At 36.2% G+C, this 23,741-nt stretch overlaps 1 protein-coding gene across 1 annotated transcript in view; it reads left to right on the top strand.

The window, feature by feature from the left end:
* scn5lab (sodium channel, voltage gated, type V-like, alpha b) overlaps positions 1-23,741 on the top strand; it is a 219,226-nt gene that overhangs the window by 58,768 nt on the left and 136,717 nt on the right. Inside the window, exons 4-8 of the mRNA XM_067435448.1 lie at positions 537-627; positions 5,373-5,501; positions 12,588-12,679; positions 18,029-18,277; positions 23,069-23,132. Of these exons, the coding sequence (XP_067291549.1) occupies positions 537-627; positions 5,373-5,501; positions 12,588-12,679; positions 18,029-18,277; positions 23,069-23,132 (625 nt within the window). The remainder of the gene's footprint in view (positions 1-536; positions 628-5,372; positions 5,502-12,587; positions 12,680-18,028; positions 18,278-23,068; positions 23,133-23,741) is intronic.

Here is a 23,741-nt window from a genome sequence, read left to right on the forward strand (position 1 = left end):
ACGGCAGCATGATGAGGGTCCCTACATGCAAACCTAAGCATTGAGAACTCTGTAAGAGTACAAACAGTTTAATAAGAAGATATTCTATAAAGACAGTGCATTACGCTTTTATAGACGGCAGCCATCTTGGAAAACAGTCTCGACGAATCGAGCCACGAATGCTACGAACGCTTATGTATATTTTATTGCATTACTGTCGAAAGATCCTCATAAACACAACACACTTCACCTTTAACGGCCGACTCGCACATTCGCCATGTTTGTAGTTTTTAACACTTTTTATCCTCGTTTGTAGTTCTAATAGAATCCTCCAACTCGCAATGGGTTGTGGGTAATATCAGCCGTTAGCAGCTCAGAACATTTAATGAGAAATACTTCATACTGAGATCTGACTTCTGAGTGTCGTTTGCCATTATAGGAGTCTTGATTTGCTCTCCATCTCATCTCATCAACGTCTTGGGAAAATAAATATTACAGAGAGCTTAATGGTGATTTCATTTGTCTTCAGTTGAGTCTGTTTTTCTTAACTTCTTCTACTTTATTCAGTCTTTTCATTATGTGCACTATTCTGACCAACTGTTGCTTCATGGCCATGTCTGAACCTGCGCAGTGGGCCAAATACGTCGAGTGAGTATCATTCGCTTCTTCTTTTGCAGCGTTCCTGCCCTTCCTCCTTTTCCCCCCTGTCTCCTAAACCTCTCTCTCTCTCAGTGTATTGACCTCTGACCTCTGAAATGTGCCCTATTTGTTCCGATGTAAAGCTTTGCCAGGTGTTTGTTGGCTTGTCAACCTCAGTTAGCAAGTAAGTTAATGATCTGACTGACCCGGAGCCGGACTTTGCTAGTTGCACCTTTGCCATGCGGAATGAAATCATGGGATGATGTCATAAACAAACATCAACTAGCATCAGAAATATTCATTAAAGGGAATGTTGTGAAGCAAATATAAAATGCATTTATAAAATAAAATTAATTATTCGCAAATAAATTTGGCCTATACAATGTTTCCCCCCCAAATGAACATGGGTTAAATCTATCTATCTATCTATCTATCTATCTATCTATCTATCTATCTATCTATCTATCTATCTATCTATCTATCTATCTATCTATCTATCTATCTATCTATCTATCTATCTGTCATTCCATCCATCCATCCATCCATCCATCCATCCATCCATCCATCCATCCATCCATCCATCCATCCATCCATCCATCTATCTATCTATCTATCTATCTATCTATCTATCTATCTATCTATCTATCTATCTATCTATCTATCTATCTGTCATTCCATCTGTCATTCCATCCGTCATTCCATCCATCCATCCATCCATCCATCCATCCATCCATCCATCCCTATCTATCTATCTATCTATCTATCTATCTATCTATCATTCCATCCATCCATCCATCCATCCATCCATCTATCTATCTATCCATCTATCCATCTATCCATCTATCCATCTATCCATCCATCCATCCATCCATCCATCCATCCATCCATCCATCCATCCATCCATCCATCTATCTATCTATCTATCTATCTATCTATCTATCTATCTATCTATCTATCTATCTATCTATCTATCTATCTATCTATCTATCTATCTATCTATCTGTCTGTGGATTGATGGATTACCTGTCCCCCTCCCCCTCTTTACCCAGCCCCCCCCCCCCCCGTCTCTCTCTCTGCCTGCTCGTGTATCTCCGTGTCTCTGCTTGTCCGTCTGTCTGCCGTGCTCGTGTGCAGCTCGCGGTCTAACCATTGTCCGGTCTGTCTGTCAGTTGATCTGCTTGTCTGTCTCTGGGTTTGTCTGTCCATCATCTCCAGCTTCAGTAAGGGCCCCAGCACCCCAGCAGAAGTCAGCCCATGCGTACGTACATCCCAATGGATAGACCGGATTTATCCCATGTTTTCCCATGCAGCTCATACACGTTGAGATGCGTGTGACCTACAGTGTAAGTAACTGTAGGAAGCGAGGCTTGTGCTCGTAGAGAAGCACGCAGACCTTTAATGAAGACCCTGCACCGGCCTCTATGGACCTTCTGCACCGTGACCTCACAAATGAAACCGAGCATCTGATATCTTCATGTGAAGAGGTGTTAAAGCATGTAGCATGCGACAACAACACCTGTTTTAATGCGAGTGTCGTCGTACCTCTCAGCACCCTCTGAAGTCAAACCCAAATCACATTATAGCGCCATCACACACAATGACCACAGGAAGTATCTGAACGCTTTTTAACACTTTAATCACACTTATGAATGTCTTTGCTATATACAGGGCCTACAATGAACACTCGGCAAGAGGCGATGCGAGTAAAAATCGTTGTGTTGGCGAGTGTGGTGATGGAAACAGTCAAAAAAGGCAACGCATGTGTACCAGTATCAGTGTATTGGATCCGTGCATTCGCTCTTAAAGTGACAGCAGCCTAATATTCCTGTGTTTTATTGTTACTTAAACAAAAACGGACAAAGACAAAAATCGTTCACTGCTGTTGGCTTAATAAGGTTTAATCTGTGTTTAATTTATACGCTAAAGACTATCCAGGGTTATTTTACATTTGATTACTTTATAGGTCTCTAATAAGAGAGTTTTGAATTTTCACTGGTGTCTAAAGTCATAAATTTGTTTTTTAATGGCGGTAAAAATATTTATGGGCATGGCTATAAAGCAGTGTTTATTATTGAATTTATTATTATAGCATTTATTTATATTTTGGAATGTAGCTTCTATTTAGATTTTTGTAATTGTTTAATATTTTGTCGTTTTTATGAGTTTTCATTTCTTTTCTTTTAGTTTTAGTAATTTTAGTACTTATTTCAGATATTTCCCAGTGCAACATTTCTCATTTTCATTTGCATTAAAAACAAACTTTTTTCAAAACATTGATATTTAATTTCAGCTTTATTTCAATTAGCAAGTAAAAACAAATAATAATAATAATAAATAATAAATAAAACACAACTTTAAAATTTCAATAAACAATAAAAATCTAAAATAAATAAATAATAAAATAAAATACAAATTAAATAAAAATATAAAAAATGTCAATTAACAATAAAAAATCTAAATAAAAAATAAAATTAAATACAAATTAAATAAAAATATTAAAAATGTTAATTAACAATTAAAAGTAAAAATAAATAAAATACAAATTAAATAAAACAATCAATTAACAATAAAAAAATCTAAAATAAATGAATTAATTAAATAAAACACAAATTAAATTAAATAAAAAATCTAAAAAAAAAAAAAAATACAAATTGAATAAAAATATAAAAATGTCCATTAACCAAAAAAAAAAAGTTTTTTTTTGTATATTAACGCTATTTGAATGTCATTTAAAATATATTTTAAAATATAGCATACTTGCATTATTTAAAATAAAATAAAATAATAATTAGCAATATACAACAGCTGTATACAGTACATGTGAATGTAAACACTATTTAAATATCGCTTGCTTGATACAATGCAATGACATTCATATATTTTAATAGTGTAGCTTATTTTGTGGCCACTGTGTGCATCTCCCGGACAGGCCCAGACGGGAATCTCCAGACCCTTTTCTGCATCTTCCGCACTGATTTTGGAGAAACATCTACGGGATTCTGGGACTATATTTTACAGTGTGTTACCATAATATATACACTCTAAAAAATGCTGGGTTGTTTTGTTTGTTGTTTCAATATTGGGTCAAATATGGACTAACCCAGCAATTGAGTTGTTTTAACCCAGCGGTTGGGTTGTTTTAACCCAGTGGTTGGGTTAAATATTTGCTTAAGACAACCCAATCGCTGGGTTAGTCCATATTTGCCCCAACATTGGGTTGTTTTTTACCTAGATTTTTTTAGAGTGTAGTAACACACATTCAGTCAAAGCTTCTCTTTTATTGGCATCTGAAGCATGAATCAATCCGAATATTTAGAACTCTCAAGGGGAAGCAGGTGCGCGGAACCTCTCGGAACTCTGCGGAACTTTCTCCGGAATTCGGAATGTAGATTCCGTGTGGGTCTGAATAAAAACGGATGCGATTTTTTTTTTTTAACCTCTTAAACTCCGAGGACCCTGTACATGTATATACTCTCCATTTTAAATGTCTGTGGAGGTGCTATGATGCCATATGTGGTACCATTTGAAAGCTCAGAGTCTCTCCTTTCTGGAGATATGCATCACTTTGGCATTTGTTTTACACAAAGTAATGTTTTTAAACTAAATTCCTCTGATGTCATTTCCGCCTGGATTTGGCCGACCCAAATTGAAAATCCTCCCATACACACATACAGTGGTCTAGGTTCAAAATGTTGGTGTCATTTTACAGGAAACCCTTTAAAGTTACGTAAAACACTGCTAAAAGTCATAAACATGTAAGTATATGTTGTCTAAGCTGTAATAACCCCCCAAAAATTAGGCGCTTTTTGATTTTTTTTTTTATACATTAATTTTTGAAAGTGTGTAACTCAGGCCCTGTGTGCTCTAGGACCCTGCAGACACTTTGGGCTGCTTCCAGCATGTATAATTAATTTAATGACACTGGGATATTGCATTTATATCACTGTATATGGTGGTGGGAGGGGGTGGTGGAGAGGGAAAAGGGGGTCATCCCTTCAGACTCATTTGAATAAATCTGTCATACAACATGACACAGACAATCTTCTTTTTCCACTATTTTCTGTAATTTAGTGGAAGCAGCCCAAAGTGTCTGCAGGGTCCTAGAGCACACAGGGCCTGAGTTATACACTTTCAAAAATAAATTTATGGAAAAAAAATCAAAAAGCTTTTTTTGGGGGGGGGGGGGGGGGTTATTACAGCTTACACAACATATACTCACATGTTTATGACTTTTAGCAGTGTTTTATGTAACTTTAAAGGGTTTCCTGTAAAATGACACCAACATTTTGAACCTTGACCACTGTATGTGTGTATGGGAGGCTTTTCAATTTGGGTCGGCCAAATCCAGGCGGAAATCCCCAAAAATGGCCCTGAGTGTAATGCACGTTTATGAATGCAGACATGGCCGGGACTCAGACGTGATGAGAGGTACGATACGAACCCAAACCAGATTTTACTCACAAATACACTGAGCTGAGTGAAGCCTCGAGGAGAAATATGAAAGCAGCCCAGCTTTGCACTTCCGAATGCTGCATCTTTCATCCTCTCTCGCTCTGATGGCCAAAATGACCCGCTGGATCTGAACGGCCATTCTAGTCTTGATGAGCTTCAGTTCATTCATGTCACAGCTGGAGCGTGAATGTGCTTCACACACGTGTGTGTCCTGTGTCCTCCGCTCATGATCTCTGTGTGGGATTCCTCCATTCCTCACGGTCTGACTTTCTGTCCATCCCTCCATCCTCTCTTCCGCACAGGTACACTTTCACTGGCATTTACACGTTCGAGTCGTTGATAAAAATGCTGGCTCGGGGCTTCTGCATCGGGCCCTTCACCTTCCTGAGGGACCCCTGGAACTGGCTGGACTTCAGCGTGATTGTTATGGCGTAAGTTATTATTTCCTGCTTTATGACAAATAAATGACCCCTTCATGTGCGAGTGACCCTAAAAACTAACGTAATTCGCTGTATTATCAAAAAATAGACATTACCACATCACTACACTGTTCATTTTGCAAATAAATAAAATTTTCTTAAAATATGTACAATATGACTAATATATAAAATGAAAGAGATTCACTTATTCACTATATTATCAAAAAATAGACATTACCACATCACTACACCATTTATTTTATACAGTTGTAAATAAAAGTACGGTTAAAAAAGTCTTTCAACTTAAATGTATTTTTATTTGACCCTAAAAGAGCAGAAAAAAGGGACAAACTATTATTTTAATTCACTATTAACTATCTAAAAATATACATAATCACATTATTGCACTGTAAAACTATTTTCAATAATGTACGTTTTAAAGATTATTGAAACATGTAAAAATAGACCACATCACTACACTGTTTCTTTAAGTTAAATAAAAGTATGGTTCAAAATATTTTTTTTAATGTTAAAATTTCACGTTTTATTTGTGAGATTTATTTTTAAAATGGCTTAAAAGTAAACCCTACACTACATTTTTTGTCAGTGTATTATTTTAACCCTAAAACGAAAAAGAACATAAAAAAGAGTAATTATTATTTAATTTAGTTCACTATGTTATCTAAAGATAGGCTCTAAAAATATTTTCCAATGTTGTAAATAAAACTATTAATGAAAACTAAACTAAATAAGATTATTAAAGTACGTTTAAAATAGAATACTATTTCAAGTTTTCTACTTTAAGATTTTGTTTAACTCAATGGTTATTTTTCTCTCTGGATTACATCCAAAACATTTTTTTTTTTTTTTACTTTCACTCACTCTAAAAAATGCTGGGTTGTTTTAACCCAATGTTGGGTCAAATATGGACTAACCCATTGGGTTGTTTTAACCCAGCGATTAGGTTGTTTTAACCCAGCGGTTGGGTTGTTTTAACCCAGCGATTGGGTTATTTTGACCCAGCGATTGGGTTGTTTTAACCCAGCGATTAGGTTGTTTTAACCCTGCGATTGGGTTGTTTTAACCCAGCGGTTGGGTTGTTTTAGCCCAGCGATTAGATTGTTTTAACCCAGCGATTAGGTTGTTTTAACCCTGCGATTGGGTTGTTTTAACCCAGCGATTAGATTGTTTTAACCCTGTGATTGGGTTGTTTTAACCCAGCGGTTGGGTTGTTTTAACCCAGCATTTGGGTTGTTTTAACCCAGCGGTTGGGTTGTTTTAACCCAGCGATTAGGTTATTTTAACCCAGCGATTGGGTTGTTCTAACCCAGGGATTAGGTTATTTTAACCCAGCGATTGGGTTGTTTTAACCCAGCGATTAGGTTATTTTAACCCAGCGATTGGGTTGTTTTAATCCTGAAGTTGGGATAAATATTTGCTTAAGACAACCCAATCACTGGGTTAAAACAACCCAACTGCTGGGTTAGTCCATATTTGACCCAACATTGGGCTGTTTTTTACTCAGAATTGTATATACTATCACATTTTTACACTGTAAAAATAATTAAGTAATTTTTTTAATGATGAAAATAAAAATGATTGGAGTACTTTTACAGGAAAATGCTATTTCACTTTTTCATTGAATTAATTTGCTGTTTTATTGTAATTATCCGTGGATTGAATTTTAAAATACTCACGACACTATTATAATCACTGTGTGAAGATACTCTGGATTAGACCCTAAAAACAATATTTAATTCAATATACAATCTAAAAATAGACTAGATTAAGATATTTCCATTAGTGTGTAATCACAGAGATAATGAAACAATAAAGCTGTTGTTATGATTATTTTCAATAGGGTTTGATAATGTAATCTGAGCCGTCGGTGATAGATTTGAGGGTGATAGATTTGAGATTAATTGTTATGAGGGGTTGTGTGAAGGGGAGCGCGAACACTTACCCCGTCCTTGACCCCAATCCCAAAACACGTCGCCATGGCAACAGAGGTGAGCGTGCGGATGTGGACGCACTCCCAGGAGTCGCAGCATCAGTGCCGTTCATATCCCATAATGTCATTCTCACCGCGCTCACAGGCTTGTTCACTTTAAAAAGAACATTTCAAAGCTAAAATATCCTGGGGAATGAACTTTTAATGATTCCTGCGGTCTGACGGAAACGGGGAAAGAGTTCTCCCTGCATATTAGAATGATCTCTGAAGGGTCATGTGACGCTGAAAATCCAGCTCTGATCACAGGAATAAATTCCACTTTACTATATATTCACATGCAAATCAGCTGATTTACATTGTAAAAATATGTCACATTTTTACTGTATTTTTCTGTATTTTCAATCAAATAAATGCAGCTTTGGCGAACTGAAGAGTCTTTCAAATGCACTAAAAACACCAGCTGAGCACACTCAAAAAAATAACTTGTTGAATTTACCTTAAAAAATTGTGGTAAGTGGTTTCACACAACTATACTGAGCAGTTTTTACAAATAACAATTTAGTTATATGAACAAAAAAATTCTAGTAAAGCTGGCACAATTTCTTTGAGTAAATACAAACCATTTGAATTTGTCATTGTTACATAATATTTATATGTGCCGTTTACTTAATGATGTTATGTTCAACTTATAAAAGTTTATTATGTAAGGTGAACACTGTTATCAATTTAATTTGCCTTTAAAACTTTTAAATAACAACGAGCATATTTTTAGAAATAAAATGCAAATGTAACTAATTGGGCAAACTAAAATATTTAATTGAGAGCAGGAATTCATCCAATGAGTTTACACACACACACACACACGCGCGCACGCACGCACGCACGCACGCACGCACACACACACACACACACACACACACACACGCACACACACACACACACACACGCACACACACACACACACACACTCTCCTGCATAATGATAACCACAAAATGACAGAAACTGCTCAGTGTCCAACATAACTGAACATTAAACTCTAACATAAACTAATGACATCTTTCCCTTTACTGAAAAACACATAAAATATCACTTTAATCCAGACATTATCTCTCCTAGCGCAGTCCCTTGCAAAGCATGCTGGGAACTACAGACCCACTGCCCTGTTAGTTATGGCAGCACAAATATTTCATGTAGTTTTAACACAAATTAATGAAGTAAACTTCAGTTTTAAATATATTAGGCTGATTGAACACATTTCAACACTTAATTTAATTAGGTAAAGTAAACATCATTTAAATGTGTCTTATCTATGAAGGGCCTGAATCATTAAACTTTTAATGATTCCTGCGCTCTGATTTCTGAAGGGTCATTTGACGCTGAAAATCCAGCTTTGATCACAGGAATAAATTACACTTTACTACATATTCACATGCAAATCAGCTGATTTACATTGTAAAAATATGTCACATTTTTACTGTATTTTTGATCAAATAAATGCAGCTTTGGCAGACAGAAGAGACTTTCATTCAAATGCACTAAAAACACCAGCTGAGCGGTGAATTTGTCAGTAAACCGGAGGAATCGTACAGAAGCGCTGCGGTGATGAAGTGCTTATTTCTGGCTGGTCTTTATGGCTTTATTTCTCCAGCTTTAAGAGGCCTGTTGTCCTTGAACGGGAGTCTGAACCACGTCAGAAGGACCCTCAGGCTCGACCGGTGCAATAAGTCACGCTTGTATTGGGATGCTGACAGGAACGCTATAGCCGCCACTCCTGACTTCATTAAACCCAGACGGATGACGGCCGAGCTGAGAAATAATAAACGCTGACCGCCAGAAACGAGCGCAGTCTTCTCTTAATGCCGACACGTGATTATAGTGCATCTTAAACACCACACACTGTAAAAAATTATTTACAAAATAATTTACCTGGCTGCTTTAAAATTGAGTCCATTGAAATTAACAATTTGAGTTAAAAAAAAATGAACATTTTTGAGAATCGACAACCTTTATTAAAATATTATTTTAATATATTTATTTTTTAAAGAAGCTTATTGGGTTGTGTGTGTTTTATTTGTGATGACGCAGTGAAACATACCTAATTTCATGATTTATCAATTTTTTATGTTGTTCAAGCACAATAATATTTTGAATTTCTATTTATTAAACCAATTTCCTTCATTGTATCAACTAAAAATTTTAATTTCAATAAACTCAAAATTTTAAGTCTACCAGGTTACTTACTTTTTTAAGTTAAACCAACAATATTACAGTGCAGTGAAAAAAATAGTGTGTTGGATTTACAATTGTGTACATCGGTCCCACATTAATCAATTGCTTAAAACAAACATAATTTGTTAGTGTAACTTCAACATAATGGAATGAATACATTTTAAGTGATCCAATTAAGTGAATGTTATATGACTCCCTGACATGATTCAGGCGTTTAATTTCATATAGTCATTCATCCACTTCAGTTTCATATATTTTAATGTTACACAACTGATTTATACAACTGCACTAGCTAGTTAACAAACTTTTAGCTACACTGTAAACATTTTTTGTTGGTTTAACTTAAAAAAGTAAGTAACCTGGTTGCCTTAAAATTGTGAGTTTATTGAAATTAAAAATTTGAGTTAATACAATGAAGGAAATTTGTTTAATAAATAGAAACTCAAAATATTATTGTATCTGAACCACATAAAAAATGTGATAAATCATGAAAATAGCACAATTTGGCATGTTTCACTGTACAATCACAAATAAAACACAATTACCCAATATGCTTGCAAAGCCGTTATGACATTAGTTTTAGTCCACCCTAAGCAAATGCTCCACTCTTCTGCTAACCCACTGTAATTTAAATTGTTCTAATAATTCCAACATAATTGAATATTCAACTTTATTAAACACAATCAAGTCTCACCCTTTCTCATCTTGCTCAAAAATACATAAAATAACACTTTTACATATAAAATAACTACATTTACTCTCTCGATTTAGCCATATGCAAAGCATGCTGGGAACTAACAAGCCCCGCCCAGTTTTATTTAATGCACCACAAACCATTTATGTAACGCAACAAAAACGGATTAAGTAAACTTCAATTTGACTTATAGTTAAGTGGATTGAACACAATCAAATTAAGTTTGGACAAAATGTATAGCAATTGTGTTGCTTTAGCTCATTTTAACTAAGCAATTTGAACAAGCAGTAAAAATATTTTTTTTTCCAGTGCAGCAGCTCAATGTAGAGTAATGTAATTGAATCAGGTAATGATCGAGAGGATGACATTTGATATGGAAACGCTTACTCTCAAAATCAAGTCAGCCACTAAAACTGTGACGAATTAAAGGGATAGTTCACCCAAAAATACAATCAACTGCAGAAAATGATGATTATCTAAACATCCTTAAATCAAGGTACATTTACTAGAGAAGCAAAGTGACACAAGATGAGTCTTGTTTGATAAAAAAATAAATAAATCAGTTTTTGCTTAAAACAAGAACAAATAATGAGAAAAATTATCTTATTTTTGACCCCTTTGGCAGATATTTGTTCTGCAAAATACAGTAGTTAATATATAAAAAATGCAATTATTTTTAAATAAAGGTAATCAAAATAAAACACTACAAAAAGTTGATATCTATATGTTCTATTTAGCTAAATATGGTGTTGAAAGCATCATCCCCATTCACTTTGATTGCATAGAAAATAATAAATCAGTAAAAAATAAGAAGAACAAAAGCCATTTAGATATTTTTATTATTTAAGAAATAAATAAAATATTAATAATAATGATATATATATATACTGCCGTTTAAAACTCTCCTTTACTCACCAAAGCTGCATTTATTTGATCAAAAATACAGTCAAAATATGAAATATTACTCTAATGTAAATCATCTGTTCTCTATGTGAATATATAGTAAAGTGTGATTTATTCCTGTGATCAAAGCTGAATTTATCATCATTACTCCAGCCTTCAGTGTCACATGATCCTTCACTAATCCTTCTCAGATGAGGATCTGATCCTCAACACACATTTATGATCATTATCAGTGTTGAAGACGGTTCATATTTTTGTGGAAACTGTGATAAATTGTGTTTTTCAGGATTTTTTGATGAATAGAAAGTTTAAAAGAACAGCATTTATTTGAAATAGAATCTTTTGCAACTTTATAAATGTATTTACTGTCACGTTTGATCAATTTAATGCGTTCTTGCAGAATAAAAGTATTAATTAATTTAATTTATTTCTACAAAAAAAAATCTCGCTGACCCCAAACTTGATTACTGATAGTGTATCATGTTACAAAAGCCGATCCCACACTTTTAAACGGCAGTGTATATATGTACACTCTAAAAAATGCTGGGTTAAAAACAACCCAAGTTGGGTTGAAAATGCACCGACCCAACAATTGGGTTGTTTTAACCCAATGGTTGAGTTGTTCTTACCCAGCAATTGGGTTGTCTTAAGCAACATTTAACCCAACCACTGGGTTAAAACAACTCAACCACTGGCTTAAAACAACTCAACCATTGGGTTAAAACAACTCAATTGTTGGGTCGGTGCATTTTCAACCCAACTTGGGTTGTTTTTAACCCAGCATTTTTTAGAGTGTATATCCATTTTTTCTGTTCCCTAAACAATTTAGCTGAATTATTCCTTCCTTACATATATTTGAAGGTGAACTATTTCTCTAAGTGAGCAAAATGAGGTTGTTTAGCTTCCTGACGCTTTAATTTTCTCCCTTTTTCTGTCTTTCAGTTGTTTGTCCTTTTATCCATATAACTGTAATTTGATTCTGCAGGTTTCTAACTGAATTTATAAAAGTAGGCAATCTGCAAGCTCTTCGAACGTTCAGGGTCCTCCGCGCTTTGAAAACTATTTCCGTAATTCCAGGTAAGACGTTCCTGAAGCTGTGCGTAAAGGAACCAGTTTAAAGTGTTGCTCTATGTCCAAGTCCACACAAAAAAAAGCTCCGGAGTTTACCTGCATCCGATTATCCCGCGTTGTGTTCTCCAGTCATCTCTTCCCCAGCTCCTGAAACTTCCCAGCATTCCTGCTTCATTCTCCGCTGTGTTGTTGTTTTCCTGTTGTTGGTGTTGTTGTCATTGTCTGTGCTCCAATTCTCGCTTATTGCAGATATGTTACTGAGTTTGTGGACCTGGGCAATGTCTCAGCGTTACGGACATTCAGGGTTCTACGAGCACTGAAAACTATCTCAGTCATCCCAGGTGAGAGGCCGACGAATGCCAAGGCCTGCCGTGCTAATGGATGACCAAAACGTTTCCAAAACACTCTTGGAAAAATGCAGAATGTAGAAAATGAGACTTTTGAGTTGGGCAAAACTGAAACCAGTTGCTTTACATGGACAAAACCTCTCTAAAACCATCAAACCAGACCGACCTCTGCATTATTTCAAATTATTTTTAGCTAAATTAGCTAAAAACTACATTACCCATGATGCCACACAGAAAAGTTCCACCAATCAGAGAGCTGCGGTGAGTAAATTAAAACTCTTTAGCTCCGCCCACTCTCTTGAAGCACTGCAAATTATGTAATCGAGTCTTGTGATGCCATCAAAATGCTTTTTATTTTGATTGTTATTCGCAATGCATCATGGGATTGTAGTTCTTTTCCTCAGTAAAGCCATTGAGTACACAGTCTTGTATTTTCTAATATGTAAACAGTACTAATCTAAACATTCTTAAATTTCATCTCAGTGGTCTGAGTAAAAATCTTTAATGATAATTCATAAACCTTTGAGAAAAAAAAAAACTAGCGTGAGCTCCGGCGTTGTAAATTGATGGTATAAGGTTTTGTCGAAGCCATCAGTCCACATTATTTCCACTTATTTAAAAAAAAAAAAAATTTGTTTAACAGTTGAAAAACTACATTACCCATGATGCTACACAGAAAATTCCACCAATCAGAGAGTTGCAGTGAGCGAACCATGGCAAATGAGCTCTTTTTCCCATGAAGCGCCACAAATCATGTAATTGAAATGACTTGCAATTCCGTCAGAATGCTTTTTATTTTGATTGTCATTTGCAATTATGGGATTGTAGTTCTTTACTTCATTAAAGCCATTAAAGTATTAGTTCACTTCAAAAATTGAAATATCCTGATTATTTGCCTGATGTCTTTCTTTCTTCAGTGGAAAAGAAATGTTTTTTGAGGAAAACATTCCAGGATTTTTCTCCACATAATGGACTTCAGTGGGAACCAACGGTTAAAGGTCCAAATCACTGCAGTTTCAGAGGAAGAGCTTCAGAGGCTCTGACTGATCCCAGAGGAATAGAGTCTGATCCAGAGAGACCATCGGACATTTTCAACAAAAATAAACATTTATATACTTTTTAACCTCAAATGCGTGACTTCGGTGTTGTTCTTTTTCACTGTGTTTGACGGCATCACATCAGAAAGGTCACGTGACGCAAGTTGAAATACAGTCCCAGTGCCAAAAAACAAGTGTATGTTCTCCTCCAACTGTTAAATTTCACCACAGATGAAATTCTGGCATTGTCAGAACCAGTGGCGTAACTTTGTTTTTAAAGTGGGTGGGACATAAATTGCGTATCGTATGCCTGCGAAAAATTGCGTATCATATGCACGCCAAAGCTCATTTTGATGTGTGAGGGGCGCTCGTACGCCAAAATGAGCTTTGGCGTGCATATGGTACGCAGTTTTTCGCAGGCATATGATATGCACTATATGGCGTATTAAGGGGGGTAGCATTGCTGATACAATGTTATATCAGATGTAAAATATGTACAATAACAATTGCAGAAAAATTAGTATTAAGATGTCCGGAAATCAATTAAATAGTTCATTTATTGATAAAGATCTCGTTTAATTATTGCATCTAAACACAATATAGCGTTGTGCCAAGAGTTTTCACGTGAATAAAGGCATATAGATTTGCACACTTTATAATCCCTGGTCTAGTCTGTTAAACTGGTCAGAAGTTCTCGTTTCTAATCTGCCCTCGTAGCCTATTTTCTCTCTCATCAAAACCGAATATCATCCGTACATCAAGAGCAGGGACAGTTTTTGTGCATTTTGTTTCGTGATCTGACCGGAACAAATAGAAAGTCTCTGCAACGGCGTTAAGCGTTAGATTAAAGCGCTCGCCTGTGTGAAGACTGCACGAGCCGCGAGAGAAATCTGCAGCACTGATAACAGCGGCAACGAGCGCCAGATCGCCTCTTATTTAACTAACAAACTAAATTATAGTGGCTACTCTTCTAGTTAACCAGAGATGTTTTGTTTGTTTTAGTTAGGTTCATCCGAGAAGCAAGATGTTTTTAAAAAAAGTGGTGGGGACATGTCCCACCCGTAAATTACGCCTATGCGTATAGTAGTGTTAATTTCGTCAGACCAGACAATATATGTTCGTCAACGACCTTTTTTTCCATGATGAGACGATGATGAGACTGCACTAATGTCCAAAACGCTGACTAAGACTAAATTAACATGCATTATTGTAGCCGAAAAAGGACGAGACTAAAATGTTTTGCATAAAATAAAAACTAAGATACAGTTGTCTACAATTTAGAAGAACAACACCGAAGTCGAGCATTTGAGGTTAAAATGTGTATAAACGTTTATTTGTGTTCCTCTTCAACCGTTGGTTCCCATTGGAGTCCATTATGTGGAGAAAAATCCTGGAATGTTTTCCTTAAAAACTTCATTTCTTTTCCACTGAAAAAAGAAAGACATGATGGATAAGATGAGGGCGAGTAAACCATCAGGAAATTTTTATTTTGAAGTGAACAGTATTACATTTCCAAATATTTTGATGCTTTAAATGAACATGGCCGTAGTGTCCGTGACGTCACCCGTAGGATTCTGAAGAGCCGCTTTAAAGCGTAAAGTAGAGACGAGCTGGCCGTCGCCATCTTGGTAGTGTCATCATGCCACGCCCGGATAACAGAAAAAATGGGCAAAGAGGCGGGACGTGGGCGGAGCTTAGGTGATGTGATGACTAACAGACAACGGATAATTGGCTATCCACCTGTCACTCAAACAAGCCACGCCCTTAATTATGCAGAACTTTAAGGCTTTATATGATGTAAACGAATGAGATATAAAAAAATGCACCCCCTTACAGTCGTCATGAAGGGCAAAATTAGCCGTATAGACCAAAACCACAATTTGTCCCAGACTGTAAACATGTTTTATTCGGCTGTAAAGTTGGGCATTTTAACATGAGCTCAATGAGATTCTGCTCCTTCTGGAGCCGCTCTAGTGGCCAGTGGAGGAACTGCAGTTTAAGTCACTTCCGTATCGGCTTCAACAGAAACTGGTTTGGTTTTATCGCTTAGCCATACTGTAAGTCCCTATGGAAAAAATACTAACGTAACCGACACCAGGCCCTTTTGCTCCGTAAAAGCGTTTAACATTAGACACTTAAGCGGCTTACTTTAGGCACAACAGGTCAGTCACACACACACACACACACACACACACACACACACACACACACACACACACACACAAGTGAAGATGGTTGGAGGTACCGTACCTGTCAGCGCAGGGTTCAGCTCTCTCAACCCAAGAGTCTCATCGCAGTGTGTGGTCGACATGTTAGAGGCATGGGTAGATGTAGAGGAACATGACTTTGCATGGTGAGCCAATAAGCAGATGCCTCTTATGGAATCAGAAGCTGTACATATGAAGCTAAAACACACACACACACACACACACACACACACACACACACACACACACACACACACACACACACACACACACACACACACACACACACACACACACACACACATATATTAATATGCTTGCATATTGCAGATAAGAAGTGCAGGTTGTGGTTCCTGAGAAGCGTCTGGTTCTGTCACATTTTGTGTGCTTCCCGCACCCACAAATGTTTGTGAAGACAGACCTCGATGTGCTTGTGGTTTGATGTGTTTGATTGATGCGTTAATGAAGTGATCCGGGGTTCGGCAGCATTCAGAGAATCCGTTTGGACCAATGAGGGTTCATTTGATTTGGCAACATCACACCGGAAGATGAATGGCAATTGGATTGGAAAGAAATACTCAATTACAAAAAAAAATACTGAATTAATCAAAAAGTAATTATTTAAATAAATAAGTTCAATAATATGTGAGAGTTGAATAGTTAAAAATAAATCACTTATATTAATATATTATTTTCATAATGAGGATTTTGCATATATTTTTTAAATGTAGTCTTTATTTATTTTGTTTAACACTTTTTCATGTAACCCACACCTTTTGAACTTAATTTAAAAAAATAATAACTAAAACATATTATAAGTTCAATAAAATGTAACCATGAAATAAAAATATAATATTAATATATTATTTCCAGATTTTATTCTTGAGTATTTTGGATATATTTAATTAAATATATGTTTGTTTACACTATTTCAGCTATGCATTAAACTGGAAAAGTGACATTAAAAATATATAAAGGTATTTTAAATAATAACATGTACAAAAATATGTTTTTAAATATTATAATTGTTATTATGTTTTATTTAAAATATGTGTTCATGTCAACCACACCTTTTTAATGCAATGCTAAATTAATGTTATAAATAAAATAAAGTATAGTTCAATAAAATGTAACTAAAATAGTTTAAAAAGATTTTTATTTCATTCAATTAAACATTTCTTTAATTTATAATTTTTTACACTCTTTTAATTAATTAAAATATGCATTAAAATGAAAAAAAATTTTTTTATAGTTATTAAAAATAATTAAATGTACAAAAATATATTTTTAAATATTATTATTGTTATTATTATATTTTTATTTAAATTATTTGTTCATGTCACCCACAGCTTTTCAATGTAATATTAAAAATAATAATTTAAAAGAATGTTAAAATGTTTAAAATGTAATTTCAATAAAATATAACAGTGAAATAAATAAAAATATAAAATAAAATAAATAAAAATATATTATATTTTTTCTTCAAGTATTTTGGATATATTATTTTTTCTAATTTAATTTAATCTTTTTTTACGCTCTTTCAGCTTCATAATTTATATTTATATATATATTAGACTGAAAATGTTTAGGTGACATGAAAAATATATAAAGAATGTTTATAGTTATTAAAAATAATACAATGTACAAATCATTTATTTTTAAATATTATTATTATTATTATTTTCATTAAAATAATAAAAATTGTATTTAAATTACACATTTATTCATTTCAATTCAGAGTCAGTCTGATAGTCATCCTCGATCAAATTCTGTATGAAGCCGAACCTGATGTGATCTGAACAAATTGCTTTGATTTTATGAACTGCCCAGAACCCAAAATAATTAAAATTGAGCTCATCGTTTCCATGAAATCTGAAAGCTTGCACTCTAAAAAATGCTGGGTTAAAAACAACCCAAGTTGGGTTGGAAATGGACAAACCCAGAAATTGGGTTGTTTGAATGGGTCTATTCACTGGGTGTAAACAACCCAATTTCTGGGTTTGTCCATTTCCAACCCAACCTGGGTTGTTTTTAACCCAGCATTTTTAGAGTGTGTCACCTTGATTGTGCGCGACTGAGCACCTTGATGTTCCCGTCAGGCCTGAAGACCATCGTGGGCGCTCTGATCCAGTCGGTGAAGAAGCTGGCAGACGTCATGATCCTCACCGTCTTCTGCCTCAGCGTCTTCGCCCTCATCGGCCTGCAGCTCTTCATGGGGAACCTGCGGCAGAAATGCGTCCGCAGCACCGCACACTGTCTCAACACCACCCTACCTTCATACAACAACAGCACTTTCTTCTGCAATAACAGAACCTGGTCCTCGCTGGAGGATTTCTTCTCTAATGAAGGTCAGTCAAGCTCAGACACAGCCACACTGCAAGAAATGCTTTCCTTACTCAGTATTTCTGTCTTGTTTCCAGTCCAAACATCTAAAAATTCTTAAAACAAGAAGTATTTACTAGACAAGCAAAAGTTATTGTCTTGTTTTGGGGAAAAATAACTCTAAATGAAGAGAGTTTTTTGCTTAAAATAAGATAAATAATCTGCCAATGGGGTGAGAAAAATAATCTTAATTCAAACAGAAAACAAGATTATTTTTCTCACCCCATTGGCAGATTATTTATCTTATTTTAAGCAAAAAACTCTCTTCATTTTGAGTTATTTTTCCCCAAAACAAGACAATTACTTTTACTTGTCTAGTAAATACTTCTTGTTTTAAGAATTTTTAGATGTTTGGACTAGAAACAAGACAAAAATACTGAGTAAGAAGAGCATTTTTAGGCCGCGCTAAACTCACCTCTCACATCGCTAGGTGTTTTTCACCGGTCCGATTCCGCCTTTCGGTTCTCTCTGATGTTCTGGAGTCGAGATAAGATTAGAGGTAAAGAGTAAAAATGGCTAAAGTGAGATTATAAAGGCTATAAAACGATTGTGAAGCATTGTTAGTTCACCCAAAAAATGAAATGCATGTCATTAACTCCTCTCCCTAATGTCGTTCCACACCCGTAAGACCTCCGTTCATCTTCACACACAGTTTAAGATATTTTAGATTTAGTCCGAGAGCGTATGCAAGTGTATGCACACTATACTGTCCATGTCCAGAAAGGGAATAAAAAACAAACGCGGAAGAGAAGCCAATGCTGAATAAAGTCATAGTTTTTGTTATTTTTGGACCCAAATGTATTTTGGATGCTTCAAGAGACTCTAATTAACCCACTGATGTCTCATATGGACTACTGTGATGATGTTTTTATTCCCTTTCTGGACATGGACAGTATAGTGTGCATACACTTGCATACGCTCTCGGACTAAATATAAAATATCTTAAACTGTGTGAGAAGATGAACGGAGGTCTTACGGGTGTGGAGCGACATTAGGGAGAGGAGTTAATGACAGACATTTCATTTTTGGCTGAACTAACCCTTTAAAGTCGCAGTACCTCAGAAATAATTGAAATATATAAAGAATACCTATTTTATAATATTATTTATATACTAATATTATAGGCCTACTTATTAATATTTTTAATTAGCTTTTTATTTTTATATTTTCATTGTTCAGTCATTTTGTTAAGTGTCGTATTATTTGTTTATTTAATTTTATTTTTAGAATTTCGACTTAAAATTCTAATTCCTTAAAAGTTTACTTAAGTTTAAGGTTTAAGTTTTTTCATTTAATATTTATATTTCATTTTATTTCAGCTTTAATGATAGCTTTAGTCATTTTGTTATGGGCGTTGTCTTATTTATTTATTTAGCTTTAATTTGTTTAGTAATTTTAAATTTTAAAACTTCAACTTAAAATTCAATTTTTTTTACCTTTTTTTTTTAAAGCTTTTCTTTTAATATTTATATTGCCTTTTATTTCAGCTTTATTTCAAGTAAAAAAATAATCGGTTGTTAGTCAGTGATTTCTTTCTTTATTTATGTGGTTCTTTTTGTTCTAATTAAATACGATAAGTAAGAATGACTATGTCTTAGCATGATGGCTATGTTTATGTAACCGGCCCGTGGTTATATAATCATATCTGTTTGTTACTTATAATTAGCTTTAATTGAATAAATACTCCAAACATAGTCAACAAGAGATGAGCAGCTGACTGGATCCCCTGACTGAACCCGGCAGCCTCAGTCACATTGATCACACGTTTAATATGAAGCATATCGATCATAATTCTGCAGTTAATGACTATAGAGTCAGAAGAGCTGACGACTAAGATGAGATTCGGTCTTATTTTGGGTTGGTCTCATTTCATTAGAATAGCAATTAGGACAGAGCTGGCACTCAATCCGTTGACCTGCAGAACGCAGATGTAGGACACAGACAGAAATAGACAAGACGTTCTCCTCATGTGCTTCGTCATGGTGTTCACGGTCCAAAACACAGAACCAAAACACTCCTCCTGAGTTTGAAACACTTTACATACCTCTGCTAATGGAGTTTGAAGGGTCTGATGGACATCATGCACACACACTGACAATATTCACCACAATTAAGGGAGCTTAAAACAGGAAAATACATCTGCCAATGGGGTCAGGAAAAGAGGTTTGTTGTCCTGAATCCATTGGCAGATATATGTTATTGTTTGAAAAAAAGGGCAAAAATTGGTCATTTTGTTTCTCAAGTAAATCTTGATTTCAGAATGTTTAGACATTTGTACTGGAAAACAAGACAGAAAGACACACTGAGGAAGAAAATCACTTTGTTTGCAGTGTATCAGCTTGCAAGCTTGCAATTCTGATTTCAATATTGACTCATTTCGATATATTGTTGCACATTAGCTCATTTTTGATCATGCGTCACTTAAAAAATGATATCATATGTTTAACACCTTGTGATGTTCATTCATGTTTATTTGGTGCTATAACTAGTAGTAAAGAGGAAGCTATTGGACGGGGCCTATGCTAATAAGGCAGAGTCTGTCAGCAGTAGTGGGCGGAGTCCGTCAGCAGTCATGGGTGGGCCCTACGCTAATAAGGTGGAGTCCATCAGCCGTCATGGGCAGAGTCCATCAGTAGTTGTGGGTGGGGCCTATGCTAATAAGGCGGAGTCTGTCAGCAGTCGTGGGTGGGTCCTATGCTAATAAGGCGGAGTCTGTCAGCAGTCGTGGGCGGAGTCCATCAGCAGTCATGGGTGGGCCATATGCTAATAAGGTGGAGTCCATCAGCTGTCATGGGTAGAGTCCATCAGTAGTTATGGGTGGGGCCTATTTTAATAAGGTGTAGTCCATCAGTAGTCATGGGCGGAGTCCATCAGTAGTTGTGGGTGGGGCCTATGTTAATAAGGTGTAGTCCATCAGCAGTCATGGGTGGAGTCCATCAGTAGTTGTGGGTGGGGCCTATTTTAATAAGGTGTAGTCCATCAGTAGTCATGGGCGGAGTCCATCAGTAGTTGTGGGTGGGGCCTATGCTAATAAGGTGTAGTCCATCAGCAGTCATGGGTGGAGTCCATCAGTAGTTATGGGTGGGGCCTATGTTAATAAGGTGTAGTCCATCAGTAGTCATGGGCGGAGTCCATCAGTAGTTGTGGGTGGGGCCTATGTTAATAAGGTGTAGTCCATCAGCAGTCATGGGTGGAGTCCATCAGTAGTTGTGGGTGGGGCCTATGTTAATAAGGTGTAGTCCATCAGCTTTCATGGGTGGAGTCCATCTGTAGTTGTGGGTGGGGCCTATGTTAATAAGGTGTAGTCCATCAGTAGTCATGGGCGGAGTCCATCAGTAGTTGTGGGTGGGGCCTATGTTAATAAGGTGTAGTCCATCAGCAGTCATGGGTGGAGTCCATCAGTAGTTGTGGGTGGGGCCTATGTTAATAAGGTGTAGTCCATCAGCTTTCATGGGTGGAGTCCATCTGCTGTCATGGGCGGAGTCCGTCAGCAGTTGTGGGTGGGGCCTATGTTAATAAGGTGTAGTCCATCAGCAGTCATGGGCGGAGTCCATCAACAGTCGTGGGTTGGGTCTATGCTAATAAGGTAGAGTCCATCAGCAGTCGTGGGTGGGGCCTTTGCTAATAAGATGGAGTCCATCAGCAGTTGTGGGTGGGGCCTATGCTAATAGGGCGGAGTCTGTCATCAGTCGTGGGTGGGGCATATCCTAATAGGGCGGAGTCTGTCAGCAGTCAGGGGCGGAGCGAAAGCAAATGTCATGTCACATTGCATAGAAACTGCAAACGGCTTATTCTGAGACACTGCTTATGATTTATGAGGATTAAAAATGAAAAGTGGGTGGATTTTTATCATTATAGGGTGGTTGTGTATACACACTGCAGACACTCATTTATGTGGATGATTAAAAATCGAGAAATGGATATTTTTACCCCAATCCTAATCAGATGTACTACCAAAAGCACCTTGTTCGTGATCAAACACAATATGTTCAGACCGATAACCTTGTTCTCCGGTCCAGGACAAACAGTTAATGTTATGCTGAAACACAGAATGCCGACAGCTGGACGGTAAGATCAGGGCTCCTGCCAAACACGAGTCTGGCGTTCCCCCTCTCGGCTCTCCAGCCTGGGCCCGAATGAGCGAGAGAGGGCGTTAAAACAAGAGCAGATAAAATGGAGGGCTCAGGATACCAACCTGAGGCTGTTGTGCATGTAATCTCTCACCCTCTCTCTTTAACTGCAGGAAAAACAGACACAAGTTCACATATCCTCTTCCACAACCAGCTTATTTCAAAACAACGGATGTCACAACTGTTTCCATTACATCCAAACATACTGATTACAATCCTGAGAAGATACTTTCACACTCAAGCTACTCATACTAGTTCATAAAGTCACATTGAAGCTTTTAAGAGGATGGTATGTTTTAAAACAGTACGTAACTATCCAATTATGTGATTTATAATTTAAGAATGAGAGCTTCTGAATCAGAGCAGGAGTTTTCTAGTACATAAACAATGGCAGGTTTTGAACCTCCATTACTGCGCCAGCATTAGACGTGACATTTTCATTATGTTTGAATAGTAAATGTCATGTAAATCTTTATCTGTGAATGCTGTCACTTTAATTGACATTCTATTTAAATACAACCAAAAAAGCACTGATTTATCTGACATGAAAGCTGTATTTTTAAGAGATGCAATTAGGTTGCATTTGCCTTTTTTTGAATCTCAGATTCTGTTTTGTCATTCTTCCAGATAATTACTTCAAAGTGGAAGGAGCCAAGGACGCCTTAATATGTGGGAATGCAAGTGATGCTGGGTAAGTTTAATGTGCTTTGTGTCTAATGTGTTTTGACTGAATTGCATAAGACACTCTGGGTTGTGGTGCAGTTATTTCACCGCAGTATTTTACTTCATTAATGACGGTTTTGTTAATTAAGTTGTTCTGTATCTTTCAACATTCCTTCTGATGTCCATTCATGTTTATTTGTTGCTATGACTACTAATTTAACTATGTAGAGATGAAGAGATGATTGGTTGACAGATTTGTACTAATGTACTAAGACACATTCAGCAGCAAATTCAGTATACACTCTATAAAAAACACTGGGTTAATACAGGACAGAACACATGTTGGGTTAATTTTACCCAGCAAATTGACCCAGGATCTGGGTAACACAACTACCCAAACCATGGGTTGTTTCATATCTGTTTTTCTTCTTTTAAGAGATGATTTATTGGTTTGTGGTTTGAAACAAATGGAATATTGTGAGTGAAAGCTATGAATTGAATGTTCGGTCAAAGAGCATTTAGGCCACGCCCACACCGGGGGGGGGGGGGGCGACAATCCAACGCTCTCCATTGACTTTGTATTGCGTGAGGCGCCTCCTTGTCATTTCGGACTTAGCTAAAAAACACATAACTCAGT

This window comes from Pseudorasbora parva, chromosome 24 (assembly GCF_024679245.1).
Source record: "Pseudorasbora parva isolate DD20220531a chromosome 24, ASM2467924v1, whole genome shotgun sequence".
Lineage (NCBI taxonomy): Eukaryota > Metazoa > Chordata > Actinopteri > Cypriniformes > Gobionidae > Pseudorasbora > Pseudorasbora parva.